The 21597-nt window shown below is 38.2% G+C and overlaps 1 protein-coding gene across 2 annotated transcripts; it reads left to right on the top strand.

The window, feature by feature from the left end:
• The first annotated feature begins 11557 nt into the window (after window positions 1–11557).
• On the top strand, window positions 11558–20340 carry LOC138127686 (fatty acid synthase-like). Of its 2 annotated transcripts, XM_069043746.1 has the most exons (19): window positions 11558–11609; window positions 12324–12844; window positions 12892–13095; window positions 13151–14113; window positions 14166–14669; window positions 14951–15180; window positions 15230–15590; window positions 15637–15894; window positions 15942–16932; window positions 16984–17114; window positions 17164–17320; window positions 17370–18013; window positions 18098–18253; window positions 18296–18547; window positions 18595–18748; window positions 18799–19154; window positions 19202–19511; window positions 19559–19822; window positions 19871–20340. In XM_069043746.1, the coding sequence occupies exons 2-19, from the start codon at window positions 12357–12359 to the stop codon at window positions 20222–20224; spliced, it is 6777 nt and encodes a 2258-aa protein (XP_068899847.1). In that variant the 5' UTR covers window positions 11558–11609; window positions 12324–12356; the 3' UTR covers window positions 20225–20340. The 2 variants fall into 2 exon arrangements, with proteins under 2 accessions (XP_068899847.1, XP_068899846.1); XM_069043745.1 differs by lacking the exon at window positions 11558–11609 and having other exon boundaries at window positions 12218–12844.
• Window positions 20341–21597: the final 1257 nt, after the last annotated feature.

Here is a 21597-nt window from a genome sequence, read left to right on the forward strand (position 1 = left end):
AAATGTTGATGGTTTCTGTTGTTGATAAGACAATGGTTTGCCTTTGGTTAAATTAACACTTTTTTTGTAATTGAAAAATGGCACACATTTATTGACATATATTTTTTCATATATCTATTGCTCCCTTGATCACAACTTTTTATGCGTAAAAAATTCAATTATGCAACTAAAAATGTAACTATGCAACTATTGACATCAACATATTTAGGTATATGCCGGCGGCCTTGAAAAAACCTATTCTTTTTTTTCAAAACGAACAATACAATTAATTAACTTAAATTAATACACATTTTTCCGACATCAGTTCACGCACCTCTAAATCTAAATAATTGCCAAGCAACATTTTGTACATCCATTAAAATCTGTCAAAAATGAGCGCATTTTATTAGAAAAGTCAAATTGTATAAATTTATTGAAAATACTCTAAAAATAGACTACAATGGCAGAAATTTCATTATTGTTGAAAAAGGAAACAATTTTTGCCTATGGAGAGTGTCAGTTCTTACGACACTCTCCATAAGCAAAAATTGTTTCAATGACACAGTTCCTTTTTTTCTCGTGGAACACTATCCAAATGTACCTAGGCTTTACAAAATTTAAGGTTCAGAGAGTGATCGATTTATTTGAAGACACAGGAAACGTACGTGAACTAAATTACCTTGCTAAAATATCCCGATCGTGTTTTAGTTCTTTATGGAAGAATTAAAGCATCCAGTATAATAAATTACGTCCAAATGTTGTTTTTAACTTTGTCAGTGTTTGAAAGGTTAGAGAGATAAACGTCAAATATGTCACCTGGATTTGTGCGAAAAGGGGTGACCAAAATTCGGCGATGGCGCGCGTTTGTTTCATACGCGTCAACGTTTTTGCATCTGCAGCCACGTTGAGCACAGTTTTTTTTTTCTTGCGAACCAGACGTCTTTTAAGGACGAGTTTCTCCTTACAGGATTTTTTTATTGACGATCAATTTTTTGATACGTGATTCAACATTTTAAAAAGGCATGTAAAAATTACGTTTTTAAGACTTGGGTTATTGCGTTAATGGGATTTTACTCTTCACCGTTTAAAATATCTGCGTTTTAAATTTCACAAAAATTCGTTGGAAAATAACCGAGATATTAGGCTAGAAAGTCTTAGCTGAGACACCTTGTATAATTGTTGGAATGGTTGAACCCAAAACCTTTTTAAATGATATTTAGCCGCTTTAACGCCTGCCTCTCAAAGGCCACCCATGTGAGGGGAATATGCAGGGACAAATTTCCAGTTGCATTGTTCGTGAGCGTAAGCTTGCACTAGCTCGTCTTCTTTTTTTCGGAGAAATTTTCCTAACTCTTCAAGTTTAGATTTTGCACCTTGAAAGTTCGTTCCATTGTCAGAATTTATTTCTTAAGGCATTCCTCGTCTCGATGCAAAACGTCGCAATGCAAGAATGAAGGCCTCTGTGGTCATATCTGAGACAAGCTCTAAATGTACTGCCTTTGTTAAAAAAAACACATAAAAAGACATAAATAACATTTTGATGTTTTAAAGCCTCGCCCCTTTCGATCCTTTATTATGAAAGGTCCTGCATAATCAACTCCCTTTATGCTAAATGGTAGTGCTGGTTTGAGCCTTGATCCAGGCAAATCACCCATTAGCTGTTGCATTGGTTTTGGATTTGCCTCGAAACAAGTTACACAATTTCGAACTGTTTGTTTTACCAGGTTTCTTCCAGAAATAGGCCAAAATCTATTTCTAATTTGAGATAAGAATAACTGAGGACCTGCATGAAAGAGTGCTTAATGTTCGTGTTTTAAAATCAGTTTTGTTAACCTGCGATTATGAGGTAGGATTGCTGGGTGCAATTGAAGGAAAAGGAAGGAGAAAGAAGAAAAAGGGGAACGATAAAAAGATAGACTAGACAGCCCAGAGGCGTGAAGCCACCTCAGCTCTATATTTTGGGGCCAACGCGTGTTGTTCCAGCCGCCCCGTGTGGCTGGCACAGTGACTCTGAACAAAAGAAAACTCAAAAGTGAAACAACTAACAATTGTACATTTCTAGGTTTCGTTTCATTTTATCGTAATCTTGTCTTGTAACAACAATTTCACGTGACTGTAAATAAAAACCTTTCTCCACGAATTTGTTGTGTATCATTTCCCGTACTCCGGGCAGTTTTCACCATTTTTCAGCCTCAGTCGACGATACTCGTGGTTCGCATTGTTTCCGAGTCGAAGCCCACGACCTGTTCGTTATACCCCTGAACATTCCGAATTTGTAACCGGAACTTTAGCTTCTTCATTTGCAATAATGAAGATTTACGATAGTGGTCAGTTTTTGCCTGCCGACGTGCTAGTCTAGTATACCTGCTAGTTATTAAAAAGGGATGCCGAATATCGGCAAAATGCAGATTGTTTGTGCCTCCTGGAATGAAGTGCTCATAGTCGTAAATCTTCCTTATTGTAATCTTTACAACCTACCCTAAACCCATTGCAAGTGAAGAAGCTAAAACTATAGAACATCCCTTCAATTTAAAAGTGGTCTCGGTCCGGCTTAAATGCAAATTCATTATTGGTGGGCTGCTCTTACCGACTATGCCGTAAATAACAAATAATTGGATTTTCCAGAATCTTCTATCCCCCAAATAACGGTACGGTACGGTAACAACGCCGAAAATAGGTATACAAATTTAAGAGGGAATACTTTTAACTGTGACAGCAAGCAGTCTAAGCATTCAAAAATATTTGTCTTTTTGCGCATAAATGAAATCCTGGGCTGAGTAGGCGTTGGAAAAATTAAACCGAATTATCTATACACCAAATTAAATGGTTGTGAATAGGCTACAAATTTCACGTAAAGCCCGAAGGGCTTCAAAGTTTAACTGTCAAAAAAAATTTCAAATGCGAACACATACTTTTTTTTGTAATTCTGATCGAGGTTATTATGCTGAAAACAACAATGTATGACATGTATAACCTCAAATAAGATAAAAAAAAAAACAAACTACATTTTGAAACAAATGACGGGTACGAAGCGAGAAGCTATCAAAATTCATTGCGTTACAATGTAATAAACAACCAAATTAAGTTAGCTGGCAAAACAAATGACAAATATGTAATAAGAAATGAGATTGCGCAGAGCGCAGTTTAAATCAATTACAAATCAATTACAAATCATCCACTCCGCATTCGCCCCAAATTCACTCCGCATTTACTCCGCTAATTTTTTAGTGTATGAATATTTAATTTAATTTAATGTAATGAGTGTTTATTTAATACTAGCTTTTACCCGCGGCTTTGCCCGCAAATTTCCGAATGTTTTAAAATTATGTTTCTACTTTCATGTATTGTGATAAACGCAGTAATATCAATATGAAGTTTGTCTTTTTACGAAGAATAATTAAAACTTTACTGTAGACTACTTTTTTCTTCGACTATATAAACAAAAAGATCAATACGATAAGAAACTAACACTATGATCACTTACCAATTCATGAAAATACGCCAACATAACACTTTTATTTTCACTTGTAACCTTATTTAGATCTTCCTATTGTTTGATTGTCTCGTTTGATTTCAGATACCTGCCTTTTTGATTTTTCCTGTATTAAGCTATTTGAAGCTTGGTCTGTTTCATTGAAGACATCTTCCGGTAAAACACAATCATTCAAACACATTTTGCGAAATTGCTACTTTTATAAAGAACCAAATGTAACTATGACACCTGAACATATCATGCAAACGCGATTTCCAACTCGAAAAAACTTTTTTTGTGCTTAACAGGCTTAAAAATGATAATAGGGGTTGCTTTTTGTGGGTGTCAAGCGGCGAAGGTGACGATATACTCAGAGGATGAAATAGGGGTGAAGCGGCGAAGGTGAGGGTATTTCCAACTCGAAAAAACTGTCTTTTTTTCTTAATAGGGTTGAAAATGGTAGTAGGGGTTGGTTTTTGTAAAATTAAAATAGACAGTAATTTTCTTCTTGTTTTGAAGATCAAGTGTACAAAATTTCATCAAGATCGGAGTAAAACTGTAGATTTGCATACAAAATATACAAACAGACATTCAGTTTTATATACAGTGTGGAAATTACTTATGGAATAAATTCAGTAATTTTAAAACTAATGACATTTGCCGAAAACGCTGAAACAGGTCGATTTTTGTTTTTAATAATGCTTATTTTAAGTTACTTCACTTGTTCATGACATCATCCATTTTTGAGCTATGACGTCATCACCAATTTTTTTAAATGACCACCCCCACTTTTTTCTTCTCTTTCTGATAGACCTTCCTACTACCTAAACGATGAATGAAAAAAATTGGTACCTTACATAACAATTTTTTTGAGAAAATAACAAATTTTATTTCAAAAATTTAATTTAATTTTTAATGTACTTATTTTTTTTTTCAATGTGGTTATTTAAAATTGAGGGTTTACTTTAATAGATCAAACAATTTAGAAGATTTATGATAGAGAATTCGCGCTGAAATGGAACAAATCAGCCCTGACATTATTGAGCGCGGTGTACAGTGCCAAAAGTTGGCGGGGGATAATTTCAACATTTGCGTTACATTTTATTGTTAACCTTAGATGTTTGTTTGTTTCTGTTTAAGGTCAATTAAAATTTTTACATTAAAAATTAAATATTATAACATAATTACATAAACATTTTTGTTTTATAATACAAAAATTTCCGATAATATTGCGGAATCTGGAAAAGTGCCCCGAATGCTTGCAGCGTTTCCACGTTGAATGGCAAATTAAATTAAATTTTTGAAGTAAAATTTGTCATTTTCTCAAAAAAATTGTTATTTAAGGTACTGTGATGAACGCGGTATTTATACATTTTATTTTATTACCATCGCGGAAATTATTCACCTTAAATTCAACAAAGTCAAATTTGTCTTAACGATCTCCAAATTGTTTCTGTGCAATTTATGCATTCCATTTATTTCCATTTTTAAATACACACATGTTTTGTAAGTGTCAGAATGTTGAGAAAAACAGAGCCGTTCCCACGAAGGGTTTCCTGGAATGTAAGACCGTTGCAAATCGCAAGATTAACTTCTTTAGTTTCTTTCAAAAGGCCATGTGGTATTTCTCCAAGTTATCAGGGTGGCGAGACGCCCACCACACTCGACCAGTCGACCAAGCAAGGCATTCATTTGCATACGAAAGGATAAATTATTTAATTGTTGTTTAAAAATTGATGAAAATAGAGATATAACGATAAATAAATTAATACATCCGTTTAGAAAGGAGTCGCCGGGTATTTTGAGTGACACAAACAAAATTTAACTAGAATTAACAATGTTGATAATAATTCAATTCGTCTGAGTTTGGTCGTAAATGAAGTTTCATTTAAATTTCTCATAAGATGTTTACATTAAATAGGAAGCTTTGTTCGGGGTTGCTGAATCCATATAGTAAAAATTGTTAATTAGTTTAAATCCTGGTAAATCGGTCAAATCGTTTAAAATATTCACAATTGAATTGGTCCACTAGAATTTGGTGTCTGCGATTTAGATTTTAAACACAGCGTCGCCAGCCAAGGGTGGTCCGTTTTGTTAAGGTGGCGAGAGACGCGTTACAGATCGAGACTTTTAAGTAAGATATCGGATTACACTTGCACGTGTGGTCAGTTGTGGGAAAATTTAGCAAAATTAATAAATTCTTGTTTAAACAAAGTCAAGTCACAAACCCACTATTTTAGAAAGACGCGCTGTGTTTTTCTGAACATTTTGATATCCAATTTAACCCTAATTTAAGCTGGTGTAATCGTAATTCTGATGTACAAACCAATTTTCCTTATCTAATTATTGTAAGCAAATCTTGCACCGTACGATTACTGCCCATTTACTAACATAGTTTTACAAGGGAAGTAGGTAGAAATTTCTGTAAGAAAAGCGTAGAAAATCGTGAAAATGTAAAAATAGTACCGCTGTAGTACTGGGGGCGACATCTAACAAGGGGTAGTACTACGAAATTTACAGTTTTCTTACGCCTTTCTTCCATATGCTTTCCGTAAATTTAAACAAACAAAATTTGTTGTTACATTCATTAACCATCTTCAGTTCAACAATTAGTTGCAGACAGAACAACAACCAATTTTGGAGTTTAATTTCTCTTTCAGCGTAATTGGGGTTGATTCGCTATCGTTACTATGTTGTATTATATTGTCCAATGGACAAACAAATTGTATGTTTAATAATGTTGATATTGCGAATCGAAAAACCACCCTAACTAGGAAATAATAATATTTTTAAGCGAGTTAAACGAGGTTTGATCGAATGCCCATGCGTCGTAAGAGTCAAATTTGCATAATTCCACACATGTGGAAAATGAGTAACAAGGGAAGGGGGGTAGGCGAGTTAGCGTCCCCTATTTAAAGTTTTGGCACATTTGTCTTGGGGATTCGATTTTTGACTGTCTTTCGAGCTAGTCGATATCCGTGTGTCTGCCTTTGCGATTTTGTTTAAATTTTCTAAGTTTAAACTATATTTGTATTAAATCACTTTAGCTTCGTTTAGAGTGCCGAGTGCTAATAAATAAGTTAGTGCCAGTTCCAACAACAGGTGCCGACGAGCAACCAGGGTGTTAAACTTTCTAGGTAAGCCCGAGAAAGGGTTATATTATTTTGATTAATTAACTCTATGTCAAAATTTACTTGTTTTTCGTTGAAATTATTTTATCAGTCATTCACCATGGAATATTTAATTTCAATTTATTCAACAATTTGAAATAATCAAAATCCAAATTTAAAATATTTTTTTCCAAGTTTCGAGTTATTTGAAGTAAAAGTTTAAAGCTAGAGGTAGCCAGCAACAAATGATTCTATTTCCGATGGAAAGGGGCCGCAACACTTTGGTTGTCGGATTACTTAAATTACAAATTTAACTTATCTGATCCTTTTATTCAACATTTTTTATATTAAATTCTTTACTCTAAATTTGAGTGTAACCACCAGTCAGGGACTTTGAAACTTAACAGTCAATTACTAATTTATAACTAAATCGTTCCTGAATTTTCTCAACTGGTGCCCGCAAATCAGATCGAAATTTCTAGTTATAAACTTTAGGGAGATAGAATAATTGGTTGCATATTCAATATAGGGTAGAGTAGGGCTATTTCTCTCCCGCGTCGTGTTTAGGCGACCAAGCAAAATTATTGTTTTGCACCAATTGCACCTGAAATTATAGGCGCGTTTGTCGGCCATCAACGATGAGGAGAGTCGTGGTTCCCGGGGACCCTCTTCTTCAACTTTACTAGGTCTAAGACACGGTGTCAGGTCGTAGTTTCCGACCGTGGACTTAGAATGGGCGTCGTAATTCCCGCTCCAACGACATGTACTATGTATGTGTGGGCTACCACGAGGACAAACGCGACAAAATAACCATCCCGGTTACCTGTAATAAACTGGTGTCGCGTACGACAAAGTTCTGTACAAGTCTTTGTCGAAGCTCGTGGACGAAATTTGTGAGAGAAATGACGACTACAGTCATTCAGATTGATTTGCGAGGACTTGTATATCCGGGTTTTATTCGGAAGTTGTAATTGGTGTTTAAGCACCGGGCTTTTACCGGAAGCGGTATTTCGGCAGTAGGGCGTAATAGTTAAATGCGATGCACTTATCAAATGCCGCGAGCATGTTATCTTCCGACTCTGGTACAAGTCTAACTCAGTGCACTCGATATTAAATGTTGCTTGGGTGATATAAGTCCGAACAAGTTACCTGAAGGTTAGGTTAGATTTGCCGTACGTAAATAGGGTTGCATAAAAATGGGGGTTACAGCAAAATCAAACTTTTCAAATCTAAATTGGATAACATAAAATCTCATCAGGTGAAGACTGACGCCTCAATCATTTGTTTAAATTCACGATCACCATTACAAAGAAAGTCTCTTACGAATTTGCTTACAAACATAACCTAAACAATAACTTTAACACAGGGCAAAATTTGATCAAACCCGCAGAACTCATCCATTTTGTAAACAAGGCTTCGAAATATTTTGTAATAAAATAATTGTGGGGAAACTTGTGTTTAAATCTCTTCCTCCATGCGTTTTGACACTACTTTGTCTCCGAATTTGTGTTACGACTACTGAGTATTGCCTAATAGGCCTTAAGATAAAACACCATCATCACTATAAAGGTGACTATCGACGAAAAATAAACACAACGTAGGTAAGTGAAAATAATAAGTATAAAGGGTTACTAGACGAGCCAAATAGATTAGTATATCAAATTGAGAGTTTAAAAGATAAATTAACAGTTAAAAATGTAAAAATTTACGACATCATCACGATCAAAATGGACGGTCTCACTACAGTACCAATTTTTTTCATTAGTCGTTTAGGTAGTAGTAAGGTCTATCAGAAAAAGAAGAAACATGTCAGTGTTGTCGTTTAAAAAAAATGGTGATGAGGTCATAGCTCAAAAATGGATGACGTCATGAACAAGTGAAGGAACTTGAAATAAGCACCATGAGAAATAAAAATCGACCTGTTTCAGCGTTTTTGACAAATGTCATTAGTTTTGAAATTACTGAATTTATTCGATAAGTGGTTTCCACACTGTATATAGATTCTGGTAGCATTACCTATGGAAATCTTTTGTTTTGAAAAACGGATGTCGCAGCGTTAAAATACGACATAACCTCACTATAAAATAACAGCATGACACGAATTATGATAAAAAAGTAACACAATTACAATTCACGCACAAATTAATCAATTTATTAAATGAGGTGCTGGAAATGTCTACCTTCTTCTTTTGGCACGTTCCCACTTTCCTACACAATGTTCACTCTGTTGCGTTGCGATAACTGACGTATTGAAGTGTGGGGAGCATTTTGCATTATTTTTCTTGAAGTTTCAATATCTGCAGCAGTGCGTTTCAGCGGCCGACCCCTGTGGTTTTTCTTCGGTGAACGCTTCCAGTTTCACGAAACAACTGTCTACACCGGCTCAGGTTGCTTTCGAAGGTTTTCAGCAATAACATTGGGAAATTCGGCGATAAACTCTGGAGTAGATTCATGAACCATTCGCTTTCAAAACATAGCGAAAATAACTTTCAATCAAAAACGTTTTCTGCTCTAACGTGATCACCAGCAAAACAGTAAACCTCTTTGAAGGCAAATGTCAAAATATGACAGTTCTACTCTAATTTTACTAATCGGAAGTTCAAACGACAATGTGTCTTAACAAAAACAAAATATTTCCATAGATAATATACAGGTGTGCCCAAAAAAGAAGACGAGTCCATAACTCCCTTATTTATCGGAGGATTTTAATTATTTATACACCAAATTAAATGGTTGTGAATTGGCTACAAAAGGCCCCAATAAATTCACATATAGCCCCAAGGGCTTCAAGGCTAAACTGTCAAAATAGTTTTTTTCAAATGCGAACACATATTTTTTTTTACAATTCTGATAGATTTTTATTGTGAAAAGAACAATCTATAGCAAGTATACACCAAAAATACAAAAAAATAAAAGTTAAAACATGCTACTATCGTCTATACTTAATGCCCCCCGCAGTGAAATCCACTTTATTTAGATTACATATACATTTTTAAATACAAAGGAAGCATTAGTCAATGGAACAAGATGCGCACAAGTTTATGCATCGTAATGCTATTGATTGCGAAGTTTTAACTGGAACCGCACGCAATAAGAGAATTTTGATTCCACGTATAAATTTAACATGTTCCTATTTTACCATTTAACTTTCAAAGAACTCAATTTCCAATTATACTTGCATTTGCGATGACAATAAATAAGTCTCAAAAACAAACATTCGAAAACATTGGAATTTTAATGAGGCAGCCACTTTTAACACATGGTCAATTTTACATCGCAGCAAGTATAGTTTGATCATTCGATGGTTTGAGATTTTATATTTCCGAATAGAACGGTCAAGGGCATTTAGCAAACGATGAAAGAGTTTTTACAAAAAAACAGCGTTTTTCATTTTTGAATTATGTAATTTTTTATTTAAATTTTATATAATTTGAAAAATATAGGCAAATTAACTGTGTAGCCTTGGCGAAACCTGTATAGCAATATAAAAAACCCCAGGAAATGTCAAAAAACGCGTTCGTGTTTTTTAAATATGGCTTAGCCAAACATACCTCATTTTTCTAATGTTCATATTTTTCAAATAACTCGAAAATTAATGCATAATGACGTATTTGTACACGCTCGTAGCTGACGTAATAGAACAAAATTTAATAGTAGTTTATTTAACGAGTTCGTGTGTAATTTGGGCTTTTTGCCATGAGTGGGCCAGTTTAAAACTCGAGTGAAACGAGAGTTTTAAAGGTCCACGAGTGCCAAAAAAAGGCCAAATTACACAAGAACGAGATGAATACAACGTTTTTTTGTTCGACGAGCCCCCCCCAAAGGCTCCAAATCGCTGAAAATCATTAAAATTAGCTTGACGTTTCGTTTTGACAAGTTGACAAATTTATCAAAATCCGTTCACATAGGAGAAAATTCTCAAATTCTGACAGTGTCGAACAAAAATAGCTATTTATGTAATAAGTACATAATATAATTATGTACGAATTACATACAAAGCTTTATGTTCGATTGTGAAGTTAAGTTTCTTTTAGATACAAAATTAATAGATTCTAAAAATTACGATAATTTCGAAGTGTTCTGTTTTTTGTTTCTGTGGTTACGAAATGATTTATTACTATTTATTTGAAAACGAACAGTGTTTGTGTTTGAAATACGAACTGAAATCGTCTTTATTTCTAGTTGTAATAATGAGCAAAGTAAGTGAAATTGCGGCAAAAGCTAAAGAATCTTGACTGCAAAGTTTTCTATTAATTCTATTTTCTGATTTAAATAAAATTAGGAAAATTTTGACGTTTATTTTGAAGTAATACCCAAAATTGACAAGCGGCCGTTTTACTATCTTTATGGACTAGTCCATAAGCAGATAGTTTGTGGACACTAAACGATATCATAAATCATGAATTATAATACAATCGAACATAAACAAATTTTATGCAATGATTATGGGAGTATAATTTTTGATTAAAAAAAAAACTTAATAACGTTCAAGCTTAAAAATTTAATGAATAACGATCGAATTAAAATGAGCTTAAAATGAGAAAATGTTTTCTCATCAGAAATCACGGCTTCATTTTCGTTAATTAAGACAATCCTTTGTGAATTATGTTATGACCCGACAACACGTATGTATTATGACTTAATTTTGTTGTACGCAAACAGGAAATAAGGGTCAGGCATGAATAAAATGAAATTGTAATTTTTTAATTTCACTTGTACTATATTGTATATATATTTGACAATAACAACATCTAAAATGAATAGGACATGGCACGGGAAGAATTCTTAATTGTTTGTGGCACGGGAAGAATTCTTAATTGTTTGTAGAAGATTTCAGATTGGCAAGTTTTGATATTATTGGTTGGAAACCGAGTAAAATTGTAATACAGAAAATTGCATAAATATGTATTACGACTCCAAAAACCGCAGATAACCTTGCCTATTTAATTTCCTAAATTTATGCTCCCCATTTCACTCACTTTGCCATATAAATTAAGCAAAAAAGCAGAATTCGAACAATTTGCTTTTGTTTTATTCGGATAAGCACGGTAAGTGGCCAATCCATTCTTTGAATTATTTGTTGTTTTTAACATTTAATGATTACTTTAATAATTTTGTATCTACTTTAGTAGTAGTAGTAGTAATAGTATGTTTACGCATTTATGACAATTCTGATGCAAAATATTATAAATATTTTACTTAAAAAATAAAATAGAGGATGTCGTTTAGGAGCGAAAAAATCTAACTCATCTTCTTTCTTCAGTTGACCTGATATAGTCATCCACGATATCATTGTCCCATTTACTTCAACACTGTCTTTCCATCTCCGCAGTGTCTCCGTAAGACCTTACACCATATTTTTCACTGAAGAAGTTTTCTATTAGTTTTACGCCATAGTATACAGATGTAACACGGCTGACAAAGTCAAGACGTGTCAAATCTGAAACATTAGGGAATTTTTCATGATATTTCATTTTTTTAATTAACTTTCTTGCGAATATTTGTTTTAGGTATACTCCTTCATTTGTGAGGGTACGTTTATGTTGGAGCTACGATGAGCGATAAAAGCGACGACAAGAGCGAATTGCCATTTGAAAACCATGGCAGTTCGCTCTTGTCGCCGCTTTTATCGCTCATCGTAGCTCCAACATAAACGTACCCTAAGCATTTTATACATGTACTCGGACATATTTTACGCCATTTAATAATAACTCTTGTATCTTGTAATAGTTGGTAATAAGTTCTCATTTTGCTTTCCAAAGATTTTAACAGTTTTGTCAGATAAGTATCGAGCTATGCCAGAAATGGATGCGAGTCAACCTCACTCCAGATCCGACGAACCCGACTTCCAGTACAGCCGATGGCTCTCTTCCGCCCCTCCGGGCGAAGAAGTGGTTATTTCCGGCATGTCCGGTCGCCTTCCGGATTCCAGAAACGTCCACGAATTTCGCGACAACCTCTTCAGTAAAACGGACATGGTGAACGATGACGACCGACGCTGGAAATTGGACCATCCGGAGGTTCCCCAAAGCAGTGCTAAAATCCGCGACATCGACCACTTAGATGCGGGATACTTCGGGATGCACCACCGCCAGGCAAACATCATGGACCCCATGATGCGGGTTTTATTGGAGACGGCGGTGGAGGCGATCATTGATGCCGGAATGAATCCCTCGGAGGTGGAAGGTTCGAGGACTGGAGTCTTCGCGGGTTCGTGTTGGTCGGACATGGAGCACAGCATCCTGATGGGTGTTACAGAACCGCAGAAATTTGGACTGACAGGGTAGATTTCGACGGCGGTACTGCCGGTATTGAATCGGTGCGTTTTAGATACATGAGGTCTTTGAACGTGCAGAGGGTCAGTTACTTTTTGAAACTAAAAGGTCCGGCGTGCATCGTCGACACAGCTTGCAGTAGTTCACTGAACGCTTTGGATTTGGCGTTCAAAGCCATCAGGAGTGGACAATGCGACAACGTTATAGTCAGCGGCAGCAATCTTCTCCTACATCCAGGCAACACTCTTCAGTTCTTCCGGTATTATCACCTGAACACGTTAATAAACGCTTTCTCATGTTGGCTTTTTCTTCAGATTGGGAGTACTGAGCAACGATGGCGTCTGTCGTGTGTTCGACCAAGACGCTAGCGGTTATGGCAGGGGTGAGGCCATTGCGAGTATCTTTCTCCAAAAAGCGAAGAATGCGCGGCGGATCTACGCCCAAATCATCAACACCAAAGCCAATTCTGACGGCTTCAAAGAACAAGGCATCACTTTCCCTTCTACTCTAGCCCAGAAGCAACTCATGACGGAAATCTACGACGAGAGCGGGATCCACCCTTCCGAACTCAGCTTCTTGGAGGCGCACGGAACTGGTACCCAAGTCGGAGATCCCCAAGAAGTAGAAGCGATCGATGACGCTTTAGCCAGAAAACGCGACAAACCTCTCTTGGTCGGATCTGTAAAATCGAGTATGGGCCACACAGAACCAGCCTCTGGAGTTTGTTCCATCATCAAAGTGTTGATTGCGATGGAAACTGGGTTGATTGCTCCCAATATCAACCTGAAACAGATCAAGGCGGGCATGAAAGGGTTCGAGCAAGGGAGAATGAAGGTGGTACTCGATTTAACAGAGTTAGAAGGCGACGAGGCTCTCGTGGGAGTCAACAATTTTGGTTTCGGAGGTAATAACTGTCACACGGTGCTCAAAAGATTCAAAAAGAAAAAAGTCGACGGAGGAGTACCCAAGAATGACGTTCCCATGTTGGTCTGCGTTAGTGGACGCACAGAAGAAGCAGTTTTGTCTCTGCTGAATTGTAGAAAACTTGACGCCGAACACGTGGGTCTATTCCATCAAATTTACAAAAAAAAAATTGCCAATCATATTTATCGAGGCTTCACAATAGCTTCAAAGAACGGTCCCCTCAGGACCTCGTCGAAATTCTTTTCATTTCAACATAAACCTCTTTCCGTCTATTTTGGCAAATTCGAACGCTCCTTCAAGCTTCTAGGTTCCTGTCTTCTGCATTTTCCAGTCTTCAAGAATACAATCTCCAGGTAAGTTTGTCATCTTTCTTCAAACATTCAGTCTACTCTATGTTATTTGAAGAATCGATAATATCTTGGCAACCAAAAACGTCAACATCTTGGACACGATTTCGAAAGATCAAATCCAAGAAGACAACATCCTCGGTGCTATTGCCGTACAAGCCGGACTCGTGGACGTCTTGAAATCTTTAGAAGTGATCCCAACCGCAGTGTATGGCGACTCTTGGGGCAAGATAGTCCGCGCTTACTACTACGACCTCATAACCATAGAAGAAATGGCATTGACAGCCTACAAGATCAGTCAAGAACCGTCGAACATCCATTTCGACGGCATCGCCAAATTCAATAGTTTGCTCAAATCAGTTCCCAAAAGACAAGACCGATACTTTAGTAAAACCCCGAATTTGGCAAATCTACAGTTGCGTAGCCACTCATTGAGCCACGAAACGTTGATCAAAATGCCGAAAAATTCGTTGGTGTTAAATGTTTCCGACCAAAAATTAGACAACAAAGAAGTTTTGCTTTTGGAAGGCAACCTCGTAAACTTTTTGGAAGTTTTGGGAAGGTACAGTGGCGAGCACGGAATTTCGCACACATTGGACATTTCACTGACTTAATTTTATTAAAATGAGATACTGGCGGCAGTTTCGTGACAGTTTAGGTGAAACATCAGTCATGATCACATATATCATGCGTATCCCACCTCATTATTGATTATAATGACAATAAAGCTTAGACTAGATAGTTTTTTTTTAATGACGTACAAATTGGCGTGCGAAATTCCGTGCTCCCCACTGTACCTGCCTAAATCCAGATTGTGAGTTGGCTTTGACTTAAATCTTGTAGATTGTACGAAGGCGGTCACAATCCTCAACTGCACAAGTTGTACCCTGAAATCGTGTACCCAGTGAGTCGAGGCACTCCCATGATCTCGCCCATGGTCAAGTGGGATCACGACAAGAGCTGGTTCGCTTACAAATTTACTGAGTTCATTGCGTCAGACGCTGAACAGAGGCATTGCAATGTTTCGAACGACTACGAAGAATTTAAGCACATAGCGGGGCACGTGATTGATGGTTTGTTACACTAAAAAAAATAGAACATTGTACTGATGAAATATTTCAGGTCGCAATTTGTTTCCTGCCACGGAATATCTGCGACTAGTATGGCAAACCTTTGCTCAAAGTCGGAGATTGTTGGTGAACGACTTGCCCGTGATTTTCGAAAACTGCAAATTTATACGTGCTGTAACGATGCCGAAAAATGGTCTTGTTAAACTCATCATCACTATCCAGAGAGGCACTGGTAACTTTGAAGTTATAGACAAAGACGCAGTTCTTGTGACAGGTCGAATTTCCCGTTGTTCTAATATGAGTCGAGAACAAATTAATTTAGAACCACATGTTCTCAACACTGAAGATCCAACATTAATCTTGGAGCAAGACGAGATCTACAAAGAACTCAACCTTCGGGGATATAATTACAGGCAAGACCGACAATGTCTTGTAGATTCTTTCATAAATTCTTTTCAGTGGTATGTTTAAGGGTATTGCGAGGTGTGACATAAGTGCCTCCACCGGTCTAGTCAAGTGGGAGAACAATTGGACCACATTCATGGATAAAATGCTTCAAATGAAGATTCTTCAAGTTGACAGCAGATTGCTCTACGTTCCTGTAGGAATAAGAAAGTTAACAATAGATCCATTGAAACATCACCAAATAGTCGAAAGTTTCAAAGACAACGAATCGCTTATTCCTGTGCACGTCTACAAGGAGAGCAACATCATAAAGTATGATCTGGTGCCCACCATGACACTTTTAAATTATTTTTGCGCAGATCTGGCGGAATTGAAATTCGTGGGCTTACAGCGAAGTCCATTTCAAAGAAGAAACCTCGTTTGGAGCCAGTTTTGGAGAAGTATGAGTTTGTTCCGAATCAGGAGTGGCTCGACTTGACCCAGCTGATAAGAGTAAACATTCAAATCATCCTCGAGAATACTTTAGAAACTCAATTCAAAGCGGTTGAAATCCCGGAAGGTTCTGATGAAATTCTATCGCCTCTGGTTTGTAAAGTGCTAGACGACGTCCCTGTCGTCACTCCTGATCTAATAATCTCCACCAAAACTGTTTTGGACCCGATTCCTGGTGTCAAAATCGAACAATTTGTTCTAACTGCTGAGAGCAACTTGCTTTTGATCATCGCTACTAAACTTTTACAAAATCCCACTTCCTTAAGACAAGTGTTGAACTCTCTTCACCCTAAAGGTTTTGTCTTGACTAGAGAACAACTCGACCTTAAGATCCCGGATTTGGACAATATCGAAGTTGTCACCGAGTACAAGATGGCCAAAGAGAAATTGATACTTTTTAAGAAGTCTGAAGATAAAATTGAGACGAAATTTGTCGAGGTTTTATCGAACAACTCCGAGTGGTTGAAGCAGTTGCAAAATTTTGTAAAATCTGAAGCGAATGTCGTGGTTTACGGTCAAAACCACGAATCTGACGGCTTGATAGGATTGGTCAACTGTCTCAGGAGGGAGCCGGGGGGACACAAGGTCAAGTGTTTCCTCATGATGGACGAGGTGCCAGATTTCGACCCTCGACTACCTTTCTATGGAGATCAATTGAGAAAAAATCTCGCCATAAACATTTACAAGTCGGGTAAATGGGGGACTTACAGACACCTGCTGTTGGAAGAGTTACAAGAAGTGGAATGTGAGTATTGTCTCGGAGATGTTTTAGCAAAGGGAGACTTGTCGAGCATGAGATGGTTAGAAGGGCCGCCCAGTGACGAGTCCCGACTCCCCGAATCTCGAGTCCTCATCTATGTAAGTGCAGTTTATTTCAAATGACGATGACGACTTCGCACTCCCTTGCAGAACTGCTACTCCGCCATCAACTTCAAAGATATTATGCTCGCATCGGGTCGCATAAGCGCGGAAGCTATCACCACCGACCGCATCGAACAAGAGTGTCTGATAGGTATCGAGTTCGCCGGATTAGATCGGAAGTAAGTTTCCAAGCAAATATCGCACGTTTTTACGATTTCTCGATTCAAGAGGGCGCCGAGTCATGGGAATGATTGACAATCGTGCGATTGCAACTCACGTCAGAGGTGATTCCCAGCTTTTGTGGGCGGTACCCGACTCGTGGAGCTTGGAAGAAGCAGCCACCATCCCCGTTGTCTACTCCACAGTGATGTACGCTTTGCATTTGGTGAAACTCTCACACTAAAAATATGCCTTTTAACCCACCTGAGTCACAGGCCGTAGACCTCAAACCCAAGAGTACCGTCTTGATCCATTCCGGTACCGGCGGAATCGGTCTCGCGGCATTGAACGTCTGCCTTCACCACCAGTTCGAAATTTATGTCACAGTCGGGACTCAAGACAAGCGAGACTATCTTCGAAAGCACTACCCCCAGATTCCTGAAAGTCACATCGGCAACTCTCGCGATACCTCTTTCGAGGAAATGATCAAAGCCGGTACTAACCATCGCGGCGTTGACGCCGTGTTAAATTCTTTGAGCGAAGATAAGCTCAGAGCATCGGTGAGGTGCTTGGCGCGCGGCGGACACTTCTTAGAAATTGGAAAGTTCGACCTCGCGAACGACTCGAGTCTCAGTCTTCTCTTGCTGGAACGAGGAGCAAGCTACCACGGAATCATGTTGGACAAGATTTTCAAAAACTCGCAGGAATCAAAAGTGAAACTTGTCGACGCTTTGTACCAAGGTATTCACGATGGGTACGTTAAGCCCTTACCGAGGGTCGTGTTCGCCAGAGACGAACTGGTGCCGGCGTTCAAATACATGACCACTGGGACGCACATAGGGAAGGTGTTGATGAAAGTGAGGGACGAAGGCGATGTGCGAGGTGTTGGACCCAAAAGGTTATTCCCGGCGCTTCCGAGGTGAGTACTGTAATACGAGTAGAAGAGATACACACACAACTTTGAGGCTCACCTGTGGTACTAATTAGTGTAATTGCATTGAAGATTCAACTGCGACTTGACCAAGTCGTACGTCATCATTGGGGGATTGGGAGGAGTCGGTTTGGAATTGGCTGATTGGCTGATCTTGAGAGAAGCCCGAAAATTGGTACTTGTCTCCAGATCGGGAGTAAAAACAGGATATCAAGCCCAAAGGATAAGGTTAGTTTGTGATTTAGAGAATCTTCATCTAACTCGCTCCAGACTTTGGAGGTCTTACGGCGTTGAGGTTCAAATTTCGACGCGAGACATCACAACCAAGCAAGGCTGTCTTGATTTGATCCGCGAAGCTACCGAACTAGGTTCCATCGATGCCATCTTCAATTTAGCTGTTGTTCTTAAAGATGCGCTCTTGGAGGATCAAACCGAAGAGACTTTCCGCCTGTCCTTGGCCCCCAAAGCTCGAACCACCACCCATCTGGATGAAATAACTCGCGAGATCTGTCCACATTTGCGGTCAGTACTGAGTACTGAGCTTCCCATGTGGTTATTATTTGCTTTAGGTATTTTGTCATCTTCTCTTCGGTTTCCTGCGGTCGCGGCAACGCCGGTCAGACCAACTACGGCATGGCCAACTCGATCATGGAAAGGATCTGTGAGAGAAGAAAACGCGACGGATTTTCAGCTTTGGCGATCCAGTGGGGCGCCATTGGAGACGTGCGTTTGGCCCAATTAAACGTGAGCAGCTTTGACTGTTGTTGTTCAAGGTGGGACTTGTTGCCAAGATGCAGAAGGAGAACAAGGAACTGGTGATCGGTGGTACTCTCCAACAGAAGATCTCGAATTGTCTGGAAGTGTTGGATAGGTTCCTGATGCAAGACAATCCGATTGTTGCCAGCATGTTGGTCGCAGAGAAGCGCAACAGGGGTCACGGTGCGACTAGCGCTGTGGAAGCTGTTGCCAACGTCTTGGGCATCAAGGACATTAAGACCGTGAGTCAACATGCGACGCTGGCCGAGCTGGGGTTGGACTCGATGATGGGCACTGAAGTTATTCAACTTTTGGAGAAGGAATTCGAGATTTACATTACCGCTAAAGACGTCAGGAGCTTGAGTTTTGCCAAGTATAAACTTCACACTTGTGGTACTCTTGACTCTACCGTCATTACAGGTTGACGGATATCGAGTCAGAGAAAAGGAACGTCGAAGAAGAGGTGAGTCTGAACAAGACGCAACAAGGCACCGACTTGCTCATCCAGTTCATACCGGACAGCCAAGCCGATAGTAGACCGATTGTAAGACTCTCTTGTGAAGGCGAAGACAATGAGGGACAAACGGTTCTAGTCTTTCCGGGAATTGAGGGAGTCTTTACGCATCTTGACGCCCTCGTAAAAAGTCTTCGAGCTCGAGTTTTGGGAGTGCAGTACAGTTATCAGGAGCCCGAAATTTCAGTAGAGGAAATTGCAAAAACAAGTCTTCCAGTTAGTTGTGGTATTTTATTTGATAATTATGAACACTCTTTTTTTAGCACATCGAGAAAAATATATCCAAAGATGAATCGTTGACTTTAATCGGTTACTCTTTCGGAGTTTCAGTCTGTCTAGAAGTTCTTAGTTTGTTAGAGAATAGAGGTTATAGTGCCAAAGTGATTTCAATCGATGGTTCACCGACATATCTGCGGTCGAGTATGTTAAATTTTGTTCCGGGCGACACCGAAGCCGAGTTCCAAACCAATCTCGTGTACAAAATTTTGGCGATGTTAATACCGGTGGAGTTGCTGGCCCCGTACAGGGTATTATTGACCTACAATTAGTTTCCGGTATACATGGTGTTGTTTCAGGAAAAGTTTTTGATGTGTTCAGACTTGGACGAGAGGTGCGATCTAGGCCTGACGTTAATACCTTCGGAGGTTGTCAATCGACAAAAACTGGATAAACAAGCTGTGGTCGCGCTGTATAACCGGTCCAAAGCCACCTTAAATTATGAGTTTTGTCACGACAAAATTCGGTCCAAAGCTTACTTGTTCAAGGCCAAGTATCCCATAGTTAATGAAGACGAAGATTACCATTTGTCGATGGCTTTCAAGCATTCCGTACAAGTTGCCACGGTCGATGGCGATCATGTTACCATATTGAAACAATCGGAGCTAATTAAAGAGATCAATAAATTAATAGCATGTATGGATGATATCTAGAGCTTAAGATTTTACTTACGTCAAGTATGTTTACACATATTAACAAAATGTCTACAATAGAAGCATTTAAAATGATTGAGATTAAATATCCAAATAAATGTGTGGAAAAAAATGAACCTACAAACTTTTTTTTTAAACAAATAATTGATTTTGTGTATCAAGGCCAAAAAGTGTATCTTTTTCGTCCGAGTTATACAGGGTGTTTTCGAAGTTGAGGCGTTCATTTTAACATGTGATAGTATGCGCTGTCCTAAAGAATTTTAGCCAAAATCACCTTAGTAAAATGTGTACGGCAATGAAGATACAATAAGTTAATTTTTTTGAAATTTTTGAAACCGGTCCTGCTCAAATTTGCGCTGATTTGTAAAAAATTGGAATTGACAAAAAAAAAATTAAATAAGCATGGACGTTAATCAAAACTACTGTCAGAGTTGTCATCTAATTAGTCGAAATGGCTTTATTAGTAGGAAAATAATGAGCTCACAGATATGTTGCAAATGCATGGGCAATGTTATCACGTTATCAGAATGCATCTGCAGCGTCCAGAGAGTATTGCAAAGCGATTTCCGGAAAGACACCATTCTGGGCCAGGTTAGTTATTAATCTAGTACAGCGGAGAAATAGACAGGACCGGACTTAAAATTTTAGAAAACAATAAAAATATACAATCAATTATCTCCGTTAATACAAACATTTTGCTAAGAAGATTTAGGCTAAAATTCTTAAGAATAATGTGTAGTTCCTCGTGTTACAAGGAACGCGTCAACTTCGAGAACACCCTGTATAATTTATGGTGACACGACAATGATTCTGATTATTATCATCTGCAATGTCCGAAGGCGTATTAGACATCACTTTGGCTGTTGTATTAGACTTCTTCATCACGCTGTTGCTATCGATTATATGAATGTTCATTTTCTTATTATGCACCAAATAAGCACAAGAAATAAACGCTACAACACATTTTCGGGAAAATAAAATACTTTGGTTAAATTATTTGTCAAATATTCGTTTGTTTTCAGTCGGTTTCGTTGTTAACTTACTAAACAGACCTACAGTTGGCGCCACGGTCCATGCCCTGAAAAGTGCGTCCGAAAAAAAAATACTTTTTGTCCGCATGGGAGTACGTAAAATTACCTTTATCTTCAAGCGATCGAAAAATTGCGCCTTTGTGTATCTCCATAGAGACGGTTAGTTTCATTTTTTTTTCTGAGCGGAGTAGAAGTGTCCCACAGGCGGCTCGACCGGGTCAAATGTAAGGTCATTTGAAGTATTTGTCACGATTTATTTATGAATTATAATTATGAATTACACGAAATATGTAACAATTAAATTATCCCTATTAAAGAAAATCCTCTAAAAAAGCGAAATAA

Source organism: Tenebrio molitor, chromosome 4 (assembly GCF_963966145.1).
Source record: "Tenebrio molitor chromosome 4, icTenMoli1.1, whole genome shotgun sequence".
NCBI lineage: Eukaryota > Metazoa > Arthropoda > Insecta > Coleoptera > Tenebrionidae > Tenebrio > Tenebrio molitor.